Here is a 24772-nt window from a genome sequence, read left to right on the forward strand (position 1 = left end):
CTAGAAGGAGAATTGAAGATTCTTTGAGAAAACCCAGCTTCCCAAGTAGATTAACAAGCCGTGGAAAAGAAGCAATATTAGCTGAATCTCCGGAGCTTTAAGGGCTCCTGAGGCCAAGAACCAATAACGACCCCAACCCCACAGAACTTAAGGTTTCAAGCCCTGGCCAGACTGGTTTCTTTTAAGACATTTATTTAGAAAAATAACCCTTCCCTACCCCTCCTCCCTCTGTGCCATGGGACTTGGGCGTTATGCTTGACATAGCTCTGGATCCGGCCTCCCACCCACGTGAAGGTCCAGCCCACGCTGCCGGGCGGTTGGCCACGCTTCGGGAGGCCGTTCACACGTCCAGCAGCTGCGTCCTGTGTTCCATCCCGGTCCAGGCCTCCGCCTCCGGGTCTCCGGGTCGAGAGAGGGCGCTGAGGGACGAGGGCCGCTGGCCACAGTCTGCGTGCCCCTCCCGAGGCCTGGGAGCAGCCGGGGCTGGGGGCTCCGCTCTCTCCCGCCCTCGGGGAGCTCAGGGCTGGAAGCGCGGGGAGCTGACGTGAGGCTGGTGGAAGGCGTGGGCGCTGTACACCACCTCGGGGGGCGAGGGCGCGCCGGGGGCCAGCACGGAGCACAGGGGCTCGTGGCTGCTCAGCACCGACGTGAAGTACTTCACCTCCTCCGTGAGCTGTTTGATCTCCTTCCGCAGCGCTGCATTCTGTTTCTCCAGGTCTTCACTCTCCTGCGAGCGGAAAGGATGGGCGTTGCAGGTTAATGTCAGCGCTCTGCAAGATTGCGGGGGCGGGGCGGGGGGGCGTTGTGAAGCGGGAGTCTGCGTTAGATTTTCACTAGCACAGCCATGGAGAAGGGCATCGGTGATTTTTTTCTGCACATGCGAGTGTGCACGTGTGCATATATATTTGTATGTGTCCTGTGTGTGGATGGGTGCATCTATAGCACACGTATATTTGTGCATGTATATGCATAGCTTTTAGCTTGAACCATATGAAATTGCTACTTGTCTGTTTTGACCTATAAGAATGGCGGTTTCATATGGTCCCAACTAAGAGACGTGTGTGTGAAGGCATGCGTGAATTTGCATGTGTGCTCCTTTGTGTGCACGTGCACATGCATAGATCTCTGTGAGTGTGTACGAGGGTTGAGAGCGGCAAGTATATGTCGAGGGAAACCGGCTGGGAGGCTAGATCCCAGCAAAAATCAAAAAGAGTTTGTGAGACCGTCTTAAACTAATTTCAGTCTTTTCCTCTCTATGTTATACGGTGTCTTCTCCTAACGTTACCATTTGCATTTAGTCTTACAAATGGAGTCCACGGTTAATTGTCTACTTCACCCAGATTCTAGAATGTTTAGGGTATTTCTAAATAGTAAATAGTCAAACTCCAGCACAGCGTTCGATTCCACACCATTCTGCTCTTCCAGCAGCTTGTTCTGTAGTACTCTGGGTGTGTCCCAAGCACCTGTGCTTCCTTTTTTCCAGAACCACCTTTCCCCTGTTGCTTAAGGGAACCATCAGATAACATGCTAATCAGAAAAACTCAGGGTAAAGAGTGCTAATTACTGATCACATCATTAATTAATCAACAATGACACCCTGGTAATTAGCATTTACTGGAACACGATCCCACCTTCAGAAAACCCAGGGGAATTTCATTTCCAATGTGATTTTAAGGTTCACATTCCTTGACTCAAATAGACCTTCTGGGCTAATCATTGGTACCCACAGAGGAAGGAAAAATAGCACTGGAGATGCAAATAAATTACATTTCAGTTCAAAAAGCGACCTAATATTTGGAGTCCAGATCTTATTTTTCTAGTTCTGTTTCACTTAGGTTAGTATTTTCCAAACTTGCTGTATCATTAGAATTAATCTGAGGGCCTGATAAAAATATAGTTCCAGGCCCTTCCTCAAATCTAAAGATTTGAACTCAGTGGGTTTGGGATTTTCTGTGAATTCTGGGAATCTGAAGTTTTAACAAGTGCCCCAGATTATTCTGATGATCAGGCAAGTTTGAAAACAATAGATATTAATGTTAAATATGGTAATAAATTTATTTTAATTATTCAAGCACTTATTAAGTGCCTGGCCTAGAGTATGAACTCAAGTGTTTGTCGATTGGCTGCCTGATGACATCAACGGCTGGACCAGAAGTTGACTCAGAATTACAGTGGGGAGTGAGCAGATGTGAGATAACTTGACATTTAAAATTTGCCTTCGATAATCCATCAGGAGCATGAGCTACAGGTTAATGAGAGCTAGTTACACTGCCAATTGCCCTAACCCATGCACCTGGGGGTTCTTTTTAAGTGGTAGAGGAGAATGTGGCCTTATCCATCAAGCCAGATTCCATCCGTTTGTACAGAACAAGTGTGAGCGTGCTCAGCCTCACCCTGGCATTTCCTGTATGTGGCACTGAGCTAGAAAATGTGCCTAGGTCGGTACAGAGAAACCCCCCATCTCTAAAATGGGGTGGGGGAGTTGGGATACCAACAGCCATGATGATAGAGTTAGGGGCATGGGCTGCCGCTTCTGCGGGGTGTGACCGGCTCATTCATCTTACCATTTGGTTGTTTCCGGGCACATCCCAGAGAGAGGGCATCCCCTCTTTACCAAAAGGTAAGATAAAGCAACACATGAGACGGGGGGGGGGGGTGTTGGTAAGACGGGAACTGGGGGCCGGGAGTCCTGGCCCCTTCCTCTAGCCCTTTTCCTCACCCCCTCTGAGAGTTTCCACTGGTGACAACATTTACTGTAAGTTCTGTGCTCCAAAGAGCCTGGGCAAACCCCGAGGCAGAAGGGAGGGGTGGGGTAGGCGGGCCGCAGGGACCAATCGCTCTGACCTTCTCTCCGCCTAGAGGCCGGCCCAGCTTTCGGGAAGTGACAGCGGGCTCTTCCTCCCTCAGCGAGCCCTGCTGAGCTCTGGCTTTCTCCTCTCCCTCTCCCCGCCCTCCTGGGAGATCCCAGAGCGCTAGGAGAGCATTCATAACCGCCACCGCCTCTAAGTAGAAAATAACCAACTGTAACAAGAAACTTGTCTTTACCTTGGGAAGCAAGACTGCTTCCCGCCAGGGCCCCAGAGAAAGCAGTACTGCCAGCCCAGGGGACCTGCCGCCAGCCAGACACTTAGCAGAGGAAGAGTTTGACTTCGCTCGCAGAAGGAAGTGGCTGATCTGGGGTTTTCATCCCTCCACATCCCCACCTGCCACTGCTTGGTCCACTCTGACCCTCCCTGGGGCCGTCATGCTGTGGAAGGGGCTCTCACACGGGGACAGATGGCAAAGGTGGCCATGGGAGCAGCTCTTGACGCAGAGGTACCATGATCACACCCCTCTAATTTCCCCCTGAATTCCCAGTGGGGGCTGGAAACCAAGAACTCAAGGGGAAAAGGAAAGTAATGTTTAGAAAGTAAATTTTGGCTTCTAACATGCATGTCTTCTCCTGTGATGGGGGAGGGGTGAGCCTGCCCTTGGGCTTCCAAGTAACCTGCTTTTTACTTTTTGGAATTCATTTAGGCACTTCAGGCTCCTCACAGTAACCCTCTGAGGTGGCTATGCAAGGCCAGCTGCTATTATCCCTACTTTACAGATGAGGCCAACTGAGACCCTGGGACAAACCTATTGCGCACACCCCCCAAAATTATTACAGGCTGGTGGCAGCAGCTGCTAGGGCAAAGGGCTAGAGATTCACCTCAAGACACCTACTTTCTCAGAGGGCCAGAAACTTTGAGTGATTCATCCAAAGCCCCATAACCATGTAGGTGCAGAGCAGGGCTGGGCTCAGGGCTTCCCCATCCTCAGCCCTATGCTCCTTTTAACACACCCATGGCTTCTCCTGAGAGACTTCGTGACTTAGGGTCTCTGAAGGTCACTAAGATCGGTAGCCTTCCAAGAGAAAACTGGGTCTTGCTTTGGGTGATCCTTAAACACAGTACAAGAACCCTGAGTTGGTTACACTCTTCCAATCACAGAGCTGATCATCGCCTCCTGACCTGAGTTGGGAGGGAATCTCCTGTCCAGCTACTCTGTGAGAGGGTTAACTCGGGGCCAGACCTTCCCCAGATGCACAGTGAGGTCCGAAATACGTGACAATGGTGGGCTCCATCAGTTAACTGTGGCCAGGGGTCCTGGTCCTGGTCCTGGCTGGGTGACCCTCGGTGACTCCCTTTCCCACTCTGAGCCCCAGTTGCCTCACTTTAAAACAGGAAGACTGGACCAACACAATGATTCTCAGCCTTGGTCACACGCTGGGATCAGGGGGATCCCTGGAAAGTTTTAACAGTATTGATGCCTGATTCTGATTTAATCCGTCTGGGTGCACCTGGGCATTGGGCTGTTAAGGGCTCCCCAGGGGATTCTAATGTGCAGTGAATGTTGAAAACCACAGGATTAGAAGATCTCCAAGCCCTCTGCAGCTCAAATATTTCAGATTTTAAATTGACTACCTGTGTATATTAGCCAACCAGAGCCTCTTACTGTTGGGAAGGGGTAGGTGTGTTGGGAGCAGAGGTACATAGACTCAATTTATATGAGAAAGATTAGTAGAAACCAAAATTTTAAAAGAATAATCCAGTTTGATTTAATAGTAACTAACATTTATTGGGTGCTACCATGTGCCCAATTACATAATTACAATTATCATTATATTTAATCTTTGCAACAATCCTATGTGGTAGATAATATTATTAGCCACATTTTACAGAAGAGGAAAACCTAAGGTACAGAGAAGTTGAGTAACTTGTTCAAGGTCACACAGCTTGTCAGTTGCAGCACCAGTGCTTGAACTGAGACAGTCTGGCTTCAGAGTCTGTGCCCACCATGCTCTCTTGCCTTTGAAGTCTGTTTAAATCTTATGGTATCTGGTAATTATCTCCTGTGAGGCCTCAGCCTGGTTGACTTTCCAATTTCATCTTCCCTCTTTTCCCGCCTCGTGCAAATTGAGTTGCTAATGTTCACAGTTCACACTCACTTGTGAGGTTACTTGATGCCACCCCTACCAGGAACCACAAGCAGCTTGGGGGTGGCTAAGGAGGAGGCTTCTGGGGGTGTGGGAACATTCTGGGAAATTCCCTAGTGGAGGGGCCAAGTAACGGGTCACTGTAGAGCGCTTGAATGATGGGGGAATCCCCAGGTGGGTCCCTTACCCACAGGGAAGCCAGTTGGAACCAAGGCTGAGGACAGGCCCTGACCCAAGGCTCTGGCAGGGCCTCTCCAGGCCTTCTGAGCAGGGCTTGGTCCTCCTTCCTGCCAGTTCTGGTTTGTGCCTTGACCTTCTCCTTGAATTTTCTAATCACACTTTCCAGAAGGGTGAAAATAGTCCCTGTGTGTTTCCTCCTCAACAGAACATGCAGTCATTTATTGGCAAGGTGACCTTTCAGCTCCCACCCACACTTCAATGCGAGAGTAGTGTGTCAAGCTCATGTCCCTCACACCCAGTTATTTGTTCAGTCTCCAGCAGTTTCGGACCCCTGTCCCCCATGCAGACATAGGGTGGAGCCCAGGTTTCCTGGAGGAGTCTGTGAACTGAGAGGTAGGGCACATCCCAAGCCATAGTGGGATCTATGCCTACCTTTCCCCTGAATCCTGGGGAAATTAACTCCAACTCCTGTTCCTCACCGGATGAGAAGAGAAGAGGAATCACTAAACCACAGGTCTTTGCACTGAATAATTCTGGAGAAATCTTCACTTTCATACCTTAAAGCTGAAACTCCAGGGCCGTCAGCACCTCATCATCCACTGATGTTTAGCCACATCAGCCATGCCCCTCAGGCCCCTGCCTGGGTTCCTGTCTCCTGTTCTTTGACTTTCAGGGCTATGATTTCATTGACCTTATGTGTGAGAAACACTATAGGTTGGCTCACTCAATATCTGTTCCAAACTCCTTCCCCCTGCTTTCCTCTAGAGAGGCTGGGAAAAGAATTCCTCAATTACCCAGCTTCCCCTGCAGGTAAGTATGACCATGCGACAGAGTCTGACCAATAAGACATAAGCAGAAATGGTGGGGGGGGGGGGGGTTGGGGGTAGGAAGGGAGGGGACGAGCTTCTCTCCTCAGGGAAAAAGGCAGAGCTTCACCAGACAAAGGCTACCCTCCCTGGACACGGATTGATGCCTGGAGGTTCAGCAGCCATTTTGCAGCCCTGAGGATGAAAACTCATTCACATACTGAGGATGGCTGTGCAGAGAGAAAGAAGGAGCTTGGTTCTTTGACGACATCCTTGCACTATCCCTGGACTGTCTACTTCTGAACTTCTTAGTATATGAGAAAAATATAAAATACAAATGGTGACTTGTTGATGCCTCTGTTTGATAGTTTTTCTATAACTCATAGCAGCATGCAATCCTGACTGATACCTCAAGTTAGAAAGGTTATCACTAGCAAGTCCAATTTTGAAAAACAAACAACTAATCATTGCCATCAACATCAAGGTTTGAATTGTTTTGTTTTAAGCTGCCGGGCCTCTGAGACAGACTGTCTGGGTATATACCCACAAAATTGCCCCAAATTCACTGGACACATTCCACCACACGCACCTGACAGGCTTCAAATGTCACTGCTCCCTGATTCTCAACCCTGGCTGTACACTGCAGTTGCCTGAAGAGCTATAAAAAATCTTAATTCCTGGAGCTTCCCTGGTGGCGCAGTGGTTGAGAGTCCGTCTGCCGATGCAGGGGATACGGGTTCGTGCCCCGGTCCGGGAAGATCCCACATGCCGCGGAGCGGCTGGGCCTGTGAGCTGTGGCTGCTGAGCCTGCGCGTCCGGAGCCTGTGCTCCGCAACGGGAGAGGTCACAACAGTGAGAGGCCCGCGTACCGCAAAAAAAAAAAAAAAACACAAAAAAAAACTTAATTCCCCGATTTCACCCCTGACAGGTTCCAATTTAATTGTTCCAGACTGGGTCTCAGGCATCAAGATTAAAAAAACACTTCCCAGGTGAGCTTAATGAGGAACTAGCTTGACAATTATGTTCATAGTGGATTCCTCTTTAAAATAATATAACAATATAAATATATACAATGTTTGATTTTGTTAAATTTATTATACCATATGTTATATATTTATATATTTTTATTTTATTAAATAATTTTATTGTATAACATAGTATGAATAATATAACTATAATATAAAGACCTTTAAAGAAGGAGGACATTTCTAAGCCAAAAATTTTTTCTAAAAGTAAATGACTGGGTTTCCCTGGTGGCACAGTGGTTGAGAGTCCACCTGCCGATGCAGGGGACACGGGTTCGTGCCCCGGTGCGGGAAGATCCCACGTGCCACGGAGCGGCTGGGCCCGTGAGCCGTGGCCGCTGAGCCTGCGCGTCCGGAGCCTGTGCTCCGCAACGGGAGAGGCCACAGCAGTGAGAGGCCCTAGTACCGCAAAAAAAAAAAAAAAAAAAAAAAAAAAAAATTAATGACTGTTTAAGGCAAAGAATCATATTTGGTGAAAATTTCAAGTAGCCCAGGATAGTTCATTCTTACAGAAAGGTGAGAGGTAAGGCATTTATTGGAATCTCATTAGTGATAACTTTATCAAATTAGTTGTCCTTTAGATTGTTGAGCTCCATGAGGACGGGAGCTATCCTTGTCTTCACTGTTTTGTCCTCAGTGACTGGGACTGTGCCTGGCACATAGTAGGTGTTCAGTAAAATCGTGTTGCTTGATTGCCTCCTTGGAGTCTATAATAATTTACTAAAATCTGAGACCTGCATTTGAAGGGTCTGCTGTTTGTGATGGCCATGAAATTCCCCAGGGAGTGCTTAACCAAGCATTTAAGTACTTTTATAGCTTCTACTTTTAACTCTAGGATAGTTACAAGTGCGTGTAAGATATTCATTTTCTTAAAAAAGGCCCAGTCAAACCCCTGCTTTTGTTCCCCAAACCGAAGCTATGGAGTGGGGACAGCAGAATCACACCACTGTGAGAACCCTGCATACAGTTTCCCTGGCTTGAACTTGACCTGTCTGAACCATACCAAGCAAAGGAGACTTGACCAGTGGTGGTGAAAAGCCCAGCCAGTGAAACCGTTAGCGTTCTTTTTTTTTTTTTGGCATGTAGGATCTTAGTTCCCCGACCGGGGATCGAACCTGTGTCCCCTGCGGTGGAAGCACGGAGCGCTAACCACTGGACAGCCAGGGAAGTCCCTTTGTGTTCTTAAAGTTCATATAAACAACTGGAAAGTAGGGCATATGTTTTCATATATGATAATACATCTGATATCTTTACCTGATTGATTTATAGGAAAATGCCAGCCTCTCTGCATTAAGCAAATAAAGTCTTCTCTCCAATGCAAAACAGACAAAAAATGCACTATTGCTTTGTTTTTACATTTGTTCAGAGAACAAACTCTCAAACAGCCCAGTGAGGTGTAATTGCTTCCCATTTTGTAGATCAGAATTTAGCTTCAGATATATCTGCCCCCACTCTGTCCCCACTGAATCTGAATTCATTCTGTTGACCCTCCCCCCACCCCCCACCCCCAATCTGGTTCCTGCTCCCTGCAGCACAGTGGCCTTTGTTCCTGAGTTCCTCCTCATGCTCTCACAGTCCCAGGCCCCACAAGGCATCTTTCTGACCCTGACAGGCCCCTCACAGTTTGACCTGAAGTCTCTGCAAGAGAACATCCTTTCCCCAGATCTTCCCAGGCTCCTTCTCTTGACTCGTATTTGATCTCAAATGTCAGGGCCTCAGAAAGACCTTCCTTGATCACTGTCCCCATCCCTGTCCCTAAGTCACTGTCAATATTGCACTATTTGGTTTTCTTCAAAGCCCTCTTCCCTTTGTGTCATTAGTGAAACAATAAATAACGATTGGTCAGTTGATTTTCCAGTCTGACTTCTGGTTGAACGTAAGGTCCCTGAAATCAGGGACTTAGTGTGTCTTGTCCCAGCTGAATTCTCAGCGCCTAGAAAAAATGCCCGTAGGAGGCATTTCACATATACTTGTACAGCAGAATGAATTATTTCTGCTGACGTGAGCTCTAGTACTAGGAGTATGGCCTTTGCTTTTGTCATTTTCTGGACCTCCCCAAACTCTTAGCAATAAGGCATAGTCTTATGCCAGCTGAGTACCTGGAAAATATGTTAGTTACAGAGTTATCTAGTGCAGGAAATTGCATTTTGGTACCAGGAATCTAGCCCCCTCTGCTTGGCTCTGAAATTTATTACTACTCTTGAATTTTCCTAAGAGCTTTAGGTCACCCTCCTTGGTTCCCCTAAATCTAGCGTGACCAGATGTTTACTGGGACAGTCTCAGTTCATAGCTACCCTCCTAGTGTAATTTTTACTAGTGCCTCTTTTCACTCAAAAGTGTTCCTATTTGGATGATAAATGATAAGATCTCCTACCAAAGCCTGCCCCCCAAGTTCTAACTCAATGATACCCTCTCTGTTCTCATCCTCGATTTCTACCAGAATTCACTCAGCGCTCTATTTGATCTTTTTTTATGTTTTTAAATAAAAAATATACAGTATAACTAAAGACATTTTTAAAAAAGTATACCCACCCATGATCACAGTCCTCTAAACGTGACTCTTTTCATTTGTATATGTTGCCATCTTGTCCTTTTTAACGAACATGGATACTTATTTTTATAAAATCTCAGAGTACATATACAATTTGTATTTTCCTTTTTGTCATAATTTTGTCATACTTAAAAAATCACCATAATTATTCTTTTAATGGTGACATCAACAAATAGATGATCCACAATTTACTTAACATGGCTTTCTAATGTTGGACATTTTGGTTGCTATTATAAATAATGCTGCAGTGAACATCTTCCAGTTCATGTAAGTATTGCTGTAAAAGGGTTATGTAATATATACAATGTCATCGGCAGTGAATGTATATATTAATTTTACTACAACTTCGTTGGGATTTAGGTGTCGTAATTTTAAATAATTTATTTTGCCAACTAACTTTTTGAAGGTTTCTTAATTTCATTTTAATGTTACAAGTTATCAATTACCAAGAATAAGATTTCTGCATGTCTATTTGCTAGTACAGCATTCTCAACCAAGGACAATTTTGCCCCCCAAGGGAACATTTAGAAATATTTTTGAGTTTCACAACTAGAGGGGTGAGGTCGTGCTACTGGCATCTAGTGGGTAGATTTTACATTTTACAGTGCAGGGGGCCAACCCCCTCCCACATACACAACAAAGAGTTGTCCAACTCAGAGTGTCAATATTGCTGAGGTTGAGAAATCCATAGTGTATATTGTTTGCACAATCAGAATAGAAAATTGGGTTATTTTCATTTTGGTAGGAAAAAATGTTACGTAAGCTTTCTGTTCATAGCCTTTGCCCACTTATCTATTGGAGTCTTGATGTTTTTCTTAAAAAGAATGTTCTTTCTATAGTATAAATATTAAATCAAGGGGACTTCCCTGGAGGTCCAGTGGTTAAGACTTCGACTTCCAGTGCGAGGGGGAGCAGGTTCAATCCCTGGTCGGGGAGCTAAGATCCCACATGCCTCACGGCCAAAAAACCAAAACATAAAACAGAAGCAATACTGTAACAAATTCAATAAAGACTTTAAAAATTGTCCACATCAAAAAAAATTCTTTAAAAAAGAAAATATTAAATCTGAAATTATTTAATTTGACACAAATATTTCCTCCAATATGTCATCATCCTTTTTGATTTTGGATTACAACTTTAGGACCTTTTTAAAATAAAGGAACATTTAAACTTAGCCCCTCTCAGCCTGGGACTCTCTGCCTTTTTCGTCTCTTGCTGTGTGCTTGGGTTTTGTTGCTGAAGAGTGCCTAGGCCGTTTACGTGTCCTAGTTAATGGCCTACTTCTTGGCTCACCCTTTGCAAAAGGACATGTGAGGGCAGCACCATCTGCCGAGCAAAGTACTGTTCAGCAAAGTGGCACAAAAACAAAAGCAAGAGGTGGGAAGGCAAGAGGTTTGGGTTCTTGGGTGTCCTTAAGGAAGACATCAGTGTCCTCACTGGTAACACAGCAGGGTGACCTAGAGTATCTCTGAGTTTCCTTTTAATTCTGTGGTTCCATCAAGAATGGTGTATGACTACAGTTTTTGTTATTCCCTCCACAAGCTACCATGTGAACCCATGGCAGGATCCTCTACAGATACCCCACAATCTGAAGGGGACTTTGTCCTGTGGAATCAATCTATGGAACCCCTTAGGACTCAGAGGGCCAGACCTAGTCCTACAGAGGAGACTAAGGAAAACCCCAGAGCAGCTTGGGGTTTAGAGAGGCTCCCTCATCCTTTCCAAGAGAAAGTAGTCTGGTAGCTGCTGAGAACAGCTTCATGAAGACTTCAGCTGAATGGGTGTCGTCAATTTCTGACATGTAATCCCATTAGACAGAAATTCCTTATAATGCCAAGACTGGTGAGAAGCTGGCCTCCTTTCAAACATGCCTCCCGACCATAACCATACTGACCCATTGTCAGTAGGACAAGCAGTTAGGGCTGGTGAATTCCTTAGTGTGTTTTTCCTTCCCAAATGAGAATAGTCTAATTTTTTATTCTGATTTTTTAAATGGTATACATTCATCATAATAAAAAGAATTACAGAAAAGTTCCAGGAATAAGGTGAGCTATTCAAAATTCAACCACTCAGATATAACCATTATTATCATTTTGGAGAATATTCTTCCAGACATCTCTTTATGCATGCAAACATGCCCTCCAAACCACAAATTTTACATCAACGGAATTATACTCTGCATACTCTTTGTCACTTGCTTTTTCTCTCAGTGCTATGTAATTGACATCTTTCTGTGTTGATAAATACAGATCCACTTAGTCATTTTTATTGCCAGCATAAAATTCTAGCATATGAATGTGTCGTAATATACTTAATCTCCAGTAGTTGGGTATATGTCCAATTTTATAGTATTGATAAAGTGTTTACTGTTCACAAATAATGATGAATTGAGCATCTTTGTGCATCATTGTTTCTTCAAATTCCTGTAAGTGGAATTGCTGCACCAAAGAGCAAGATGTTAATAGTTATTGCTACACAGCTTTATTTAAAAATGGTCTCAATGGCTATATCAATCTATTGCTTAGAGACATCATTAATTTCTCGACTAGGCCTAATGATGGAGGAGGAAAAGTGTCACCTTTGGAGGATGTTGCTTAAAGAACAAGAGAAAAAAATGCAGGAAGAGATTCAAGGAGGATCAGTTAGGGAAGATGAATACATCTTCATGCGAGTCCAAAGGAAGAGGCTGTGTTGCCTAGTGGTTAGGAAGATGGGCTCTTCAGTCAGACAGACCTAGTTACAAGATGTATGACCTCAGACAAGTTACTTAACCTAATACAATTAATATGTTTTTAATAAAGAGAAGTTCATAGCAATAGAGGCCCAAGAGAAATGGCTCTTTTCCACAGAAAGTTCACTGATTTTACACTGAACTTCTTTAGGGTGGAACTAGCTAAAACATACTTTCTAGCTTTTTGTTTTGTTTTATTTTATTTTATTTTACCTGTGATTTCTCTATGCCAATAAATCTTATGGCATGGTCTCCCAGAGAGAGAAAATAACTGACGGAATGAAAAAGGACCATGAACAGGCTTCTCTCCCAGGCCTTCCCAGAAAACCAAGAACAATAGTGTCTCTTTCTAAGAAGGCCCAGGAAGTTAATATCTTTGCTGAGCTTCGTTTCCTCCATTACTCAGTTTTCCTCCAATTGTAAATACCTTATTTCTCACAGCTTAATTTCAGGCATAATTTACACTCATGATGTTTGTTACATATGGCATTAAAGATCTACCCTGGAACCTGTAAATCTTTTTCTTATTTTAAACGAATGTGAGACTCCTTCAGGAGCCAGCCCTAGGCAAGCACCTGTCCTACCCCCATCTAAGTACCTGAAGTTCCAGCTCCAGATTTGGCCCTGTTACTGTACTTTTATTCCAGTTCCACCCTCAAGGCCAGGTCTGACTTGTCAACATCACAGCTCTCGGCTAATATTGCTGTCTGCCCACCACCCCCTCTACTTTTAGCCTTTTCATGAACAAAGTTTCTCAACTGATCTCAACTCTCCTGCTAACCTGGGATACAGACTCAAAATCCTTCCTGCTCCAAGGCACCAGAGATATCCTACAATTACCAGGATAACCACACAAATGAAACTGGTCTGTCATCTCTTACTAGCGCTGGAGACCTTAGGATTACTCATTACAAATCCCAGCTGACAGTTGGTTGTCCCAAAGGACTGAGATATTTATGTAGGATGTTCAAGGGATAAAGTGTCACAATGGAAGACTATTCAATGTTTGAAATCAAATTAGAAAAGAAATCATCCTAATGCATATGTAATAATGATCGATATTGGGAATTTAAATATCTACATTATAAAAATAAAAGCACATGATAAAAACATCCAAACTATATAAAAAGGTAAAAAAAAAATGCAAAGTATCTCTCTCCTGCTTTAGACCTTTTGTCCTACTTTTCAGAAATATATATCGTTAGCAATTTTGGGGGGAAACCTATTTGAAAATTTTAAAGTTTATACACATATGCACATATGTTTTTCTTTTTATTAAAAATATGCATGGGAGACAACTATATACCATACTCATACTTTTTCACTTAAGAGTATATAGATAATCTTTTCAGATTAGCACATCTGTATATAACTCGTTATTTTAACACCTTCGTGGTATCCACTGAATGAACAAACGATAGTTTATTTGAGTCCCTTACTGATGAATATTTAGCTAGTTTCCAGTCTTTGCTATGAAAAACAATGCAGCAATGGTTATCTTTACATGTACATAATTGTGCAATCTGTGGGTATGTTTCTAAACAGACACCTAGATGTAAAATTGCCGAGTTACAGTGTATGTGCACTTGTAATTTGGATGGACATGGTCAAATTGCCCTCTAACGGAACGGTACGCACTTAGACTTCTAGTAGTGTGTGGTGGTACCTGCTTATCCATCACCTTGGCAACATGGTGTATTAGCAACATTTTTTGTCTTTGCCAATCTGGCAGGGGATCTAACTGTTGCTTTGTCATTTCCCTAACTAAGTAAGGTCTAGCACCTTTTCCATATTTATTTGCCATTTATTTCTCTCTTTCTGTAAATTGCCTATTCCTAATTATCGCTCATTTTTTCTTTTGGGTTGTTGAGCGCTTTCTTATTCATAAGAGCTCTCATATATTAAGCAAATATGCCCTTTTTTGGTCATTTGTGTTGCAGGTATTTTTCCCAGTCTTCACTTGCCTTTGATTTTGCATATTAGGTACTTTGAGCTGTATAGACACTTTCACTTTTCATGTATAAAGGTAATGTATATCAATCTTTCCCTTTATGGCTTCAGGGTTTTGCATTTTATCCGGAAAAGACTTCATTCCAAGATAAATATTTTAATGCTAATTTTTTCAAATTTCTTTAATTTTTTCCCACATTTAATCTATGTGTGTGTTGTATAAGAAATGAAAACTCTACCTTTTTTTTTTTCTTCAAATGACTAGCCAGTTGTCCCTATTTATTTAGTCCCTACACTATTTATTGAATAATTCATCTTTCTCTCTCTGGTTTGAAATGCCATCCTAGACATTTTGCATCTGTACTTGTGTCTTAGGAACTGACATATGTATTGGGGTCTTAAATTTGAGCTTGCTTGGGGGTCTATTTCTGTGTTCTGTTCTGTCCAATGTTTTGTCTTTTCCACACTGCTTTGAAATCTATATTTGTAATTCACTTTAATATCTTATTCAGCTAATCGTCTCTAATCACCCTCCTTCTTTAGAATTTTCCTGGAAACTCTCACATGGTTATTTTTCTCCAGGTACTTAGAATAGCTAATTTCGTTTTCCTCCAATACCCAGAAAATCCTAGTTTATTAAGATCATATTAAATTAATTCAATTTCTAAATTAACTTAAGGAAAATTGCTATCTTTACATAAGGTATATCTTTCCATTTATTTGAGTGTTTTTTTAATCACTTAGAATAATTTTGAAGTTTAAAAAATTAAACCCTGCATATTTTTTGTTAAATTTAGTCCTTCCTTCCATTTGCTGTTCTTGGTATTATAAACAGAATCTTTTTTCCTATTAAATTTTGTAATCTAATTTGCCTAGGAAAAGTTATTACTTTTTGTGTTAACTTTGAAAGCTGACTGGATTCCTATTATTTTTCTTAGTTTTTCAGCTGACTATCTTGGATACACTTATTAGCTACTAATATCTTTTGAAAGTGAACGGGTCAAGATATGACCTTCTCCTTTTAATCAATGCCTTTACTATGCCTAATGGACTCTATAGTTGACTGCGAGAGAAAAGGAACTGAGTGCGATGAGTGCTGTTTGAAACACCAACCAAAAGAGAATTAAAACAGAATGTGGGAGAATTCCTAGTGGTCCAATGGTTAGGACTCCTCATTTCCACTGCAGGGGTCATGGGTTCGATCCCTGGTCCAGGAACTAAGATCCCGCACGCCATGAGGTGCAGACAAAAAAGACAAAAACAAAGCAAAAAAACCCCACGGAATGTGGACTTTGTTGATAATCACAAGTATGAAAAGAAGCATCTGATTCGGTTTATGTGAGGGATAGTCAAGGCCAGAGATGTTATAACATTGGCATGAGGTTAAACACATTGCTGAAAGCAGCAACTTCCCTACTCTGCTATTTCAAAAGCAATCAATATACAGTGTTTCGGTGTAAACCACTTATAGGATAGATACTGAAAACGTTAAATAATAGGTATCCCACACTCTCACTAGAGAAACAGGATAATTCTTTTGGTATTTTAAGAGAGAGAACAGTGACAAAGTTGAAACCGAGAAATCAATGTTTATCCCAGCATATATGAGGCTAGCACACTAATACAAACTTGGTACTGTACGCTCAGTAATTTCTAAACCCTGGTCTTTAACATCTTGTAGATGAGTCCTATGGCTATGTCTGAGGGCCAGAGAATGGTTCCAGAGCCTCAGCATGTGGAGACAAGCACAGAAAGGAGTGAAGGGCAAACCAAGCACCCAACCTTAAGAATGCTGGTGGTAAAGTAGAAGGTTTTCTACCTGAATCACAAACATAATTAAGAGGATAATGGATGCAGAAGATGGGTGATGATTGTCTGAGAGGAAATGAACATTTCAGATCACAGCCAAACCCTCTGTTTGATGGTGGCAGATTTACCTGTTGCTGCCAAAAGCTTCCACCCAAAGTCAAGAAACGTAAGTCGCATTGGTTGCAACCCTCAGGCTTGCTGTGTAAACTCTGAGGTGTCCTACTCACTGGGCAAAAATTGAAGATGAGTGCCGGGGTGCTCAAAAGAAAGGAGTGGGGAGGAGTTTGTGTCCAGGTGTGGGAAAGATGCGAACATTCTAGAGACTGAGGCTGGGGGTTTGAGTGTGGATGCGGTGACTACATGACTGGGGGCTCCAGGGACCCCCAACCCCCAGAGATTATCCCAATAGAGCCATGACTAGTATAATCAGATGGGCTAAATCTTCTGGTTCTAACTCTTGTCTTGCAAAGAGAGACAGATTAGTTAGTGTTGAAAACCTTGCCACATCAAAGAAACATACATGTCACCCTCACTGATACGGGTTGAAGGAAGGGGTTGAAGGAAGGAAGGGGTTGAAGGAAGACCAGGGGGTTGAATTTCCAGGGAGACAGTGGCGCAGCTCGAGATAAGGAAGACTCCTCTGCTCCTGTTAGGAGGCAGGGAGCTCTCTATCATTAGAAGTGACCAATACACTGGGAACCATTTCCGGAGGGTGTTGTAGAGAGCCTCAAGCATCAAACGTGTGTCTGAACTTTCCAGCCTTTAAGAAATCTCTCAGCCCTGAGATCCTGTGATTTATATATAAGTATAAATTCATAAACATAAAATCTTAGTTGTGATTATCGTTTCTTCTAATAGTAACTATTATTAATATTACTCTTATTATCCTCAAAACTTTTGAATATTTATGATATGTCAGTGACTGACGCTTGACCTCTTTATATGCACTATCTCTATGAGGTAGGTAGTTACTGTCCCATTTTCCTAATAAGAAAACTGAGTCTAAGGGAGGTTAAGAACATCTCTAAGGTCTAAGGTGGGTCATACGGATAACAAATGGCAGAGCTGGGATTCAAACCATGTCCTTATGACTGTGGCACTGCTGAGCTATACTTAGTTTCCAGAGTTTTTTATTTTTTAATATTACAAACTTATAAAGCTTATAGCATATTTCCAGTCTTGGGACATTGTCTACTTCTACAAAAAGGTAGGTTTTATCCTTACTGATTTCTATGTATTTGTTCATTTGCTTGCTCCAAACAATATTGAATTAGAATCAGACTGTGATGGAGACAAGTGAGTGATCCTAGATTTTCAAGCTTAAAATAATAAACTGGAGTGTTGTGAGCCCCTAAGCCATAATGAAATCATGGAGAACATATAAGAAGCAGGGCCACCACCAACTTAACATTTAGACCACTGATCACAGTCATCAAAGAGAAGAACAGACTTGGTGTTCATTCATTCTTTCTTTCAATTCAACAAATATTCATGAACATAAAACTACATTCGTATGCAATGGAAGACATGTTGAATATATTTCAAATGAAACACGAGCATCCAATCAGAGATCTTGGTGCAGCCTGCTCTCTGCTTCCTTACAAGGCTAAAAGCAGCATCTTTTTACCTAAAACTACATCTTACTTTTTCTTGACAGGAATAAAACAACTGTTCTTTAACTGGCCAATTACCAGGCTAATCTTTCAAATAACCATAAGCATATTCATTTTTGGTGTCAATTGCCCTTTTTACCATTGGAATGAATTACTGGGATGCCAGAGGTTTGGGAAGGGCTCAGGAGGAGGGACGAGAAGGCAGAGGTGTCAGAGGAAGGGCTGAAGGGACGGAAGAGGAAGGAGCCAGTGAAATAAGAGCTGGTCGAACAGGGAGCAAATTGAGGGGCAAAGCGAAGAGAAAAGAGGTGGTAAGGTGTGGGAGATGAGGAGGAAGCTTTGCTTTATGAAGCACACAGCCAGAATTTAGAAACACTGACCAGGATCTTGGACTGCTGGGGGAAATGCAGTTCAGATCACCCAAGGCGCCTGCTCAAGCCAGGGATCAGGGCTTCCCTAGAAAGTGTGAGACTGGAGGCAACTCAACCAGGATGGTGACCATCCCAGATACGTGCACCTGAAACTGTATCTTTCACAGACCCCTTGGGATATCATCAAAATAGAAATTTCGAAATCAAACCTTAATAATGTTCAGAAAAGAGGTATGGGGTGCAGCACCCTGTGGACCTCCTTGTCCCAAATGCAAACCTCAAGGTGGCTGCCCAACTGGCCTCCCGGGGGATGGGACTATATGTGTTCCCAGCACTGTGGGACAATGGGCTCCTCTACACCTTCTACCTTCCTCCCAAAGGCAGTCCTGCCTTCTGCTCTCTGGGTTCATGAGGGATGGAGCTGTCTCAGGCTACCCCATCTCTTAGCATGTAGATCTGCCTTCCACCAGCCTCTGGGCTGCCCACACTCAGCTCCTTTACTCCTCGTGCCCCCTTGGCACTCATTTCTCTTTCAGCCTCCTGGCCCATCCCCTGTTTTGGAATCTTCTCAATGCACTCACAGGAGAGCCTCCCCTCCCTGCCTCACCTGCATCCCTCCACCAACTCCCCCACATACACATCCCCACGCAGGCAGACTCAAAGCTATGGTCCAGGAGTCCACAGGCGGTGGGGAGCAACGCCTACGGCTCAAGAGGGTGAAGAAAGGTCTGAACACTCACCAGATGGAGGGTGTCAGCTTTCTGTGTCTGCCTCTGCCTGCTCTTCTGGGCAGCAATGCGATTTTTCTCCCTTCTCTGAACTTTTCTCACATCATCAGATGAGTCCTGGGAAGCAGAGATGATGAGAATTAGGGGAGTCTAACCCTCTCTTCTGAGTGGAGGCAGGCTCTCATGGTGTTTGATATCCTGCTGTCCACCCTTCCATTTCTTCATCTTTACTTGCCCGTCCACCCCCCTATTTACCAAAAGGCTGAACCCAAAAGGGAACTTTTCTCCACACTCTGTTACACTCTCTTAGGTCTCTATAACTTTGGCCAAAAGATACAGGAAGAGGGCAAAAGAGCTTGAGAACTCAATAGGGCCGTATTTGGAAAAAGATGGTTAAGGCGATGAAGTGTGTTTTATCACCTCTCCTCTTCAGGTCTGCTCCACCCTCACCCTCTAACTTTTGGCCTAGAACCTTCTTGCTATTTTTTTCCCCAAAACTCTGTTAAGTACCTACTATGTGCTAGCTTCTGTGCAAGTGCCTTTTCTCAGAGGTGCTCCTGTTGAATTCCCCAATTCTGTGAAGTTGATACGATTATTTCCATCTTATACGTGGGGGAAACTGAGGCTCAAGGAGCTTGCCCAAGAGCTCACAGTAATCTGAGAGTTACATCTTCCAATGCTAAGTCTGATGCCTTCCCAAACCACCCCCGCCCCTGCCACCACTACCCTCCTGGTTTGTACCCCTTGTGTCTTCTGCTGTGCCCGTGGACCGAGGTCCCTATCCCAGATCTGCCTCTTCTTCCCCTGCATTCCCTTCATTATGCTCAGTGACCTTGATATCCCCCATGGCCCTGAGCACAATGCCTAGTACAGACTGGAGACCAAGAACAGTTTTAATGGTGGAGATTTCCTGGCCGCGGCAGATAGTGGATGGGTGCTTAGGAGGACACAGGGAACCTTGGGTGTTCTCTAAGTGCACCCCACGGATGGGCATGTGCTCTACGTGCGCAGAGAGGTTAGCTCCGGCTTTCCCCCAGATGCTGCAGGGTAGGTGGGGGAATCTGAGTGAAACCCTTCTGTACCTTCGGCCCTGTCCCCTCTCACGACCCCACAGGCTAGAGGGACACAGTTCCTCGGGCAAGACTCTGCCCACCAAGCATATGTCTCACCAATGTGCCCAATACTTCCAGGCCATTGCAGTCGGAGGGCAATTGGTTAGATAGGAAGGAAGTGCTCTTTCTCTAAGGGGGATGGGGAAGGAGGTTACCAGGAAAGCCATGAGTAATTTCCTTCCTAAGAAGAGTACAAACTTCCAGGTAGTCTGAATCCCTCTGATACCATCTTGAGCAGAGGACTGGATTGTTCGTCCTCTAGAGGTCTCCACTAGGACTCCTTCCTACCTGCTGCTCTCCCGTTAGATGTTGATGACAGAAGCTTTAGTATATGTTTACATACTGTTATTTGGTCTGCAGCATTTTGAAAGCCCTCTTGGATATCCAGGCTAATGAAAGAATGCAGTTTTTAAACCACAAAGTTGGATAAGGAATTGTCCTCCACTGATGTATTAGATGAGAAGGAAGAGGGCTTCCTATCGAGAGGGCTGTCGAGGGATGTAGTGAGGAGAAAGCCCCAGGAGCTGCAAAGGCAGCCAGGGTGCCCCGTTTTTGTTTTCTTGTTTTTGGCAACCCTCAAGCTGAAAGCTTTTGAGGTGGAAGTCACAACCTAGACTCCCAATGCTCCCAGAATCTCCACCTTCATCTCTCTGGTTTCCCCAGAGCTGAGCTGAGCTACTAAGGAATGTCTCCGAGTCCCCAGAACCATCTCCTGATTCATTTCCTTCCTCCCCCAGCCCTCTCTCCGCCACCCGTGCTAGGAACAGCAGCCATGCCCAGGAGGTAAGATAGATCCTCTGAGCTGGCACGGGGTCCTGCTCCTTTCAACTTGCTCTTCTGCCGCCTTTTACTTTACCCCCATCCCTTTCCTCTCTTGTCCTGCGGGCTGTCTCCTGGGCAACCATCTAGCATTCAGGGTGTGCGTGCCCGTAGCCCGCGTTAAGACTCCTCCTCTCATTTTGCTGCCTTGGAGAGAGGAAGACTCTTTCCTCTGAGAGACCAGAGTTCTTTGGTGCTAATTCTCCTCTTGGCTTCCTCGAAAGCTTCATGGGGTGGGACCCCAGGTGAGGTGGAGGCGATGCGCACCATCGGGGGATGAGGAGGACATAATTTGGCAGGATGGGTGGAAGGACGAGGGTCTCCGCCAAGATGCACAGCCTCACTGCAGATCCTGTGTCTTTAGTCTAACTCCTGCCACCAGCCATCTCCTGGCCTCTCAGCTCCCGGGGCAGGCCCAGGCAGCCCGGCCCTCTCCCCGCCCTTCCCCGGAGAATCAGAAGGCAGGAGGAGGAGAAGGCAGGACCCTACCTGTTTGCTGGGGGGCGGAGAGCGGCTGAAGCTGGAGTCGCTGCTGTCGGAGCTGTGAGGCATGGCTGCAGTCTTCCGGGCTCTCCACGCAGCCCCTCGCGCCTCTGGGTTCTCCTGTCCCCAGCCGGCCTCCCTTCCTGACTGCTCCCGGGCCACCAGCCCACCCCCCCTCCGCAGGGCCCTCCTCTAGCCCGCCTTGCAGCCACCTCTGACCCCAGCGGCCTCCTCACTCTGGGGTGCAGAGGCTCTGCTCCCCACAGGGACATGTCGCTTGCTTTGGGGCTTGCGCCCTCTCTCTCTCTCTCTTGTGGTTTCTGGTAACTCGCGCTGGAAGTCACATGGGCGGAAACTTAAACAAGTTAGAAGTTAACTTGAGAGAAAATACATATCTGGGAAAAGACCCACAGAATTATGTGAAAGAAAGAAAAAAAAAATACACAAAACCCCAGATACCTTTTGGCAGTCTGAAAGAACAGCTCTCTTCAATTGATGGAGATAAAAGAGAAAAACAGCGGAGGGAGGGAAAAACCCCAGCCAGAATTAGCAGGTCTGTCTTCTGTCAACATGGGCAGAAAGGAGAGGACAGCAAGGAAAGTTTCCATTGTCACCCGACTTGATTTTTAAACCAAAATAAAACAGCGGGGCTGGGATTTCTTTCTGGTTTTCACCTGAAAACAGCTGCCGGTCCTGTCTTGCGGGAGGCCTTCCCCTTTCCCCTTGTAGCCCGGCCTGCCTTGGGGTGGGCTAGGGGCGAAGGGGCCCAAGGGCACGGTCCTTTCCTGACTATCAGACAGAAGAGACTGTGGTAGGTCTGAAAGCCACAGGGGCCGGTCTGGAATTGATGCTCTAAATGCTTACTCATCACCTATGACTCTTGGCAGGTGCTGTCTTTAGAGAAAAGATGCCTCCTCTGTTGAAGGTCTTTCAGGGGGTCAGGACTGACCTGGAATCTTAATGATTCAAGAAGGTCACAAGGTCAGATCCCAGAATGGAGAAACAGTTAAACACACACACACACACACACACACACACACACACACACACACACACACACACACACACACACACACACACACACACACACACACAGAGTGAAATGATCACTGTACTTGGAGTCAAAACAACCAGGAATTCTGCCTCTACCACTTAGTTTGACTGTGGCCTTGGGTAGCTCACTTGAACTCTATACCCCTCATTATCTTTATCTGTAAATGGAGAATGATAGAACCTGCCCTGCCTACCCCTCAGGGCTGTTTCAAGAAGCAAATAAGAGTGTGGATTAGACGGCTCCCAGCAGACTATAAAATATGTCATGAAGTCAGCTGTTACTTGTCTGGCCGTCAGCACGTTGGAATAGGTCTCAGTAAGCAATCCCACACACACCTGGGCATTCTGGCTTTTAAAAACTGTCTTGCCTTATTCCCAGCATGGCTCAAAGCTAAATACTTGCCTTGCTTAGTCCTAATTGGCAGGAAGTCTGGCCCCTGAAGGATGTTGTGTCCACTGGCTGAATTTCTGCCCTAAGACAATACTGTCCTAGAGGTAAGTTGAACAAAGCAAAATTCCTTACCCCGTGGAAATTATATCCGGGTGACGGAAGCAGACAGTAAACAAAGAAGTTAATATCTAATACAGCAGATGGCGACAAGTGCTATGGAGGAAAATAAAGCAGGTAAGGGGTAGGGAATTCTGTGGGTCAGTGGGTTGCTACTTCTACAGGGTGGTCAGGAGGGCCTTCGTGAAAGGGGGATATATGAGCAGAGCCCGGAAGGAAAGGAGGGAGTGAATGGTATGGGTATCTAGGGGAAGCACATTCCAGCAAGGACCTGAGGTGGGAGTGTGTTTGGTTGGTAGAAGAGCAGCAGGGAGGCCAGGGTAGCTGGAGTGAGAAGCAGTGCGTGGCGGGAGGTGAAGTCAGAGAGGTACCAGGAGTTCACTTCGGATCTTGGAGGCCACTGTAAGGAGTTCGGCTTTTGTTCTGAAAGAAGTGGGGAGCTCCCTAGAGGACCTGCCCTCCCATTTCCACGCTGTGATTCTCTACCTCAGTCACTGTCTGTTCCCTTCCCGGCACTTATAAAACTTGGTAACTACTTACTTTGTTTCCCCTGGCTTCCCTCATTAGAATGTTAGCTCCATTTGTGAATTTCACTCAACAAATGTTTATTGAGCACCTACCTTGTAGGAGGTTCTAACTAAGGAGGATACAGTTAGTATTTTGACTGTTTCTCTGAATGAGATGATGATGAATCAGTTAGTTTTGCTGCCTGACAAACCACAAAAGAAGAAAAAAAAAATCTCAGTGGCTTAAAACAACAGCCATTTAGTTAGCTTGTGAGTTGGCAGGTCATCTGGAAGATTCCTCTGGTAGCAGCTGTGCTAGGCTGATCTCCAGCAGGGCTGCATCCTGTGTCCTCAGACAGCTGGTAAATTGGCTGATCATTGGCTGGTCTAAGATGGCCTTCCCCAGGAGAGTTCTGTTCCACGTGGTTTTTCCGCCCCCAACGTGCTTACCGGGGGTCATTAACATAGCCCTTCAGGATTCCAAGAGGAATAGTGGAAGCATTCAAAGCCCCCTGAGGCTCAGATTTCCCACCGTGGTCCTTCTGCCACATTCTACTGGACAAAGACAGTCACAAGGCCAGCCCAGGCACTCTGGGTTGAGAAAGAGCCTTCACCTCTTGATGGGACGAATTTAAAGAATTGTGGCCATGTCTGTGGTCTCCCACAGAAGAGAAGCCATTGGAGGTTTTAGAGCAGAAGAGTGATGAGCGCTAACTCAGGTTTTAACAGGATCTCTCTGGACACAGTTGAGATTTACTGTAGAGGAGCCAATGGAAGTAGGGAGACCAGTTAGGATTACAGCACTGGATTATCTTAAGAACCCAAGTTAAAAATACTGGTGGCAGTGACCAGTGAGGTAATGATGAAGGTGGTGAGAAGTGGGCCATATAATAACTGATGACCGTGACTCTCTTGTTTACAGTTATATACCCAGTGCCTGGTAGATACCTAATAAATAGTTGTCAATGGAATCAATATCTGAATGAATTCCCAGAGAACTTTGCTCATAACTTATGACTCTTATCTACCTTGTCCTATAACTTTTCTCACCCTTAGTGTACAGAAAGTTTTGTAAAGATAAAAACCTTCATGTTTGTGTTTCATTCGATTTAATTTAACATTTATTAATCCCTATTATGTAGCAGAAATTGTAAGTCTGATAAGACAGAGACCCTGCCCTCCTAGAAAGAAGTCAAATAACCAAAAAGGCTATCAGAAGTGTTATATAATGTTCAGGTGAAGGGCTTAACTCTGAACTTTCTACCATTCAACAGTAAATACTTGTTGAATGAATGATTGCTTGATTCAGTGGTTCCAAATCAACACACTGCTTTACTATTTAACAGAGACTAATGAGAAGAGAAATGAAAAATTAGCTCTTATGTAGAAAGATGGTCTCTTCAATAGTACTGATTATAAATTATTTTTAAATATTTAAGATTAAAGAATAATAAACTCTTGCATAGCCACCATTAAGCTTAATTAAGTTATGAATAGAACAGAAGGCCCCTGTATATCCTCCCTAATCCCATTCCCTCTCCACCCAGGTAACCGTTAACCAGAATGTGGT

General features: G+C 44.6%; 1 protein-coding gene across 1 annotated transcript; it reads right to left on the reverse strand.

Annotated features, from left to right (window-relative positions):
• Positions 1 to 259: 259 nt before the first annotated feature.
• BATF (basic leucine zipper ATF-like transcription factor) lies at positions 260 to 21254 on the reverse strand. The gene is made up of 3 exons (XM_060166369.1): positions 21142 to 21254; positions 18734 to 18838; positions 260 to 727 (listed from the first exon to the last, which is right to left on the reverse strand). Exons 1-3 carry the CDS (start codon positions 21202 to 21204, stop codon positions 518 to 520), a joined length of 378 nt encoding a protein of 125 aa, XP_060022352.1. The 5' UTR covers positions 21205 to 21254; the 3' UTR covers positions 260 to 517.
• Between the last annotated feature and the right edge of the window lie 3518 nt (positions 21255 to 24772).

The sequence above is a fragment of the Lagenorhynchus albirostris genome, chromosome 1 (genome assembly GCF_949774975.1).
Source record: "Lagenorhynchus albirostris chromosome 1, mLagAlb1.1, whole genome shotgun sequence".
In the NCBI taxonomy this organism is placed as follows: domain Eukaryota; kingdom Metazoa; phylum Chordata; class Mammalia; order Artiodactyla; family Delphinidae; genus Lagenorhynchus; species Lagenorhynchus albirostris.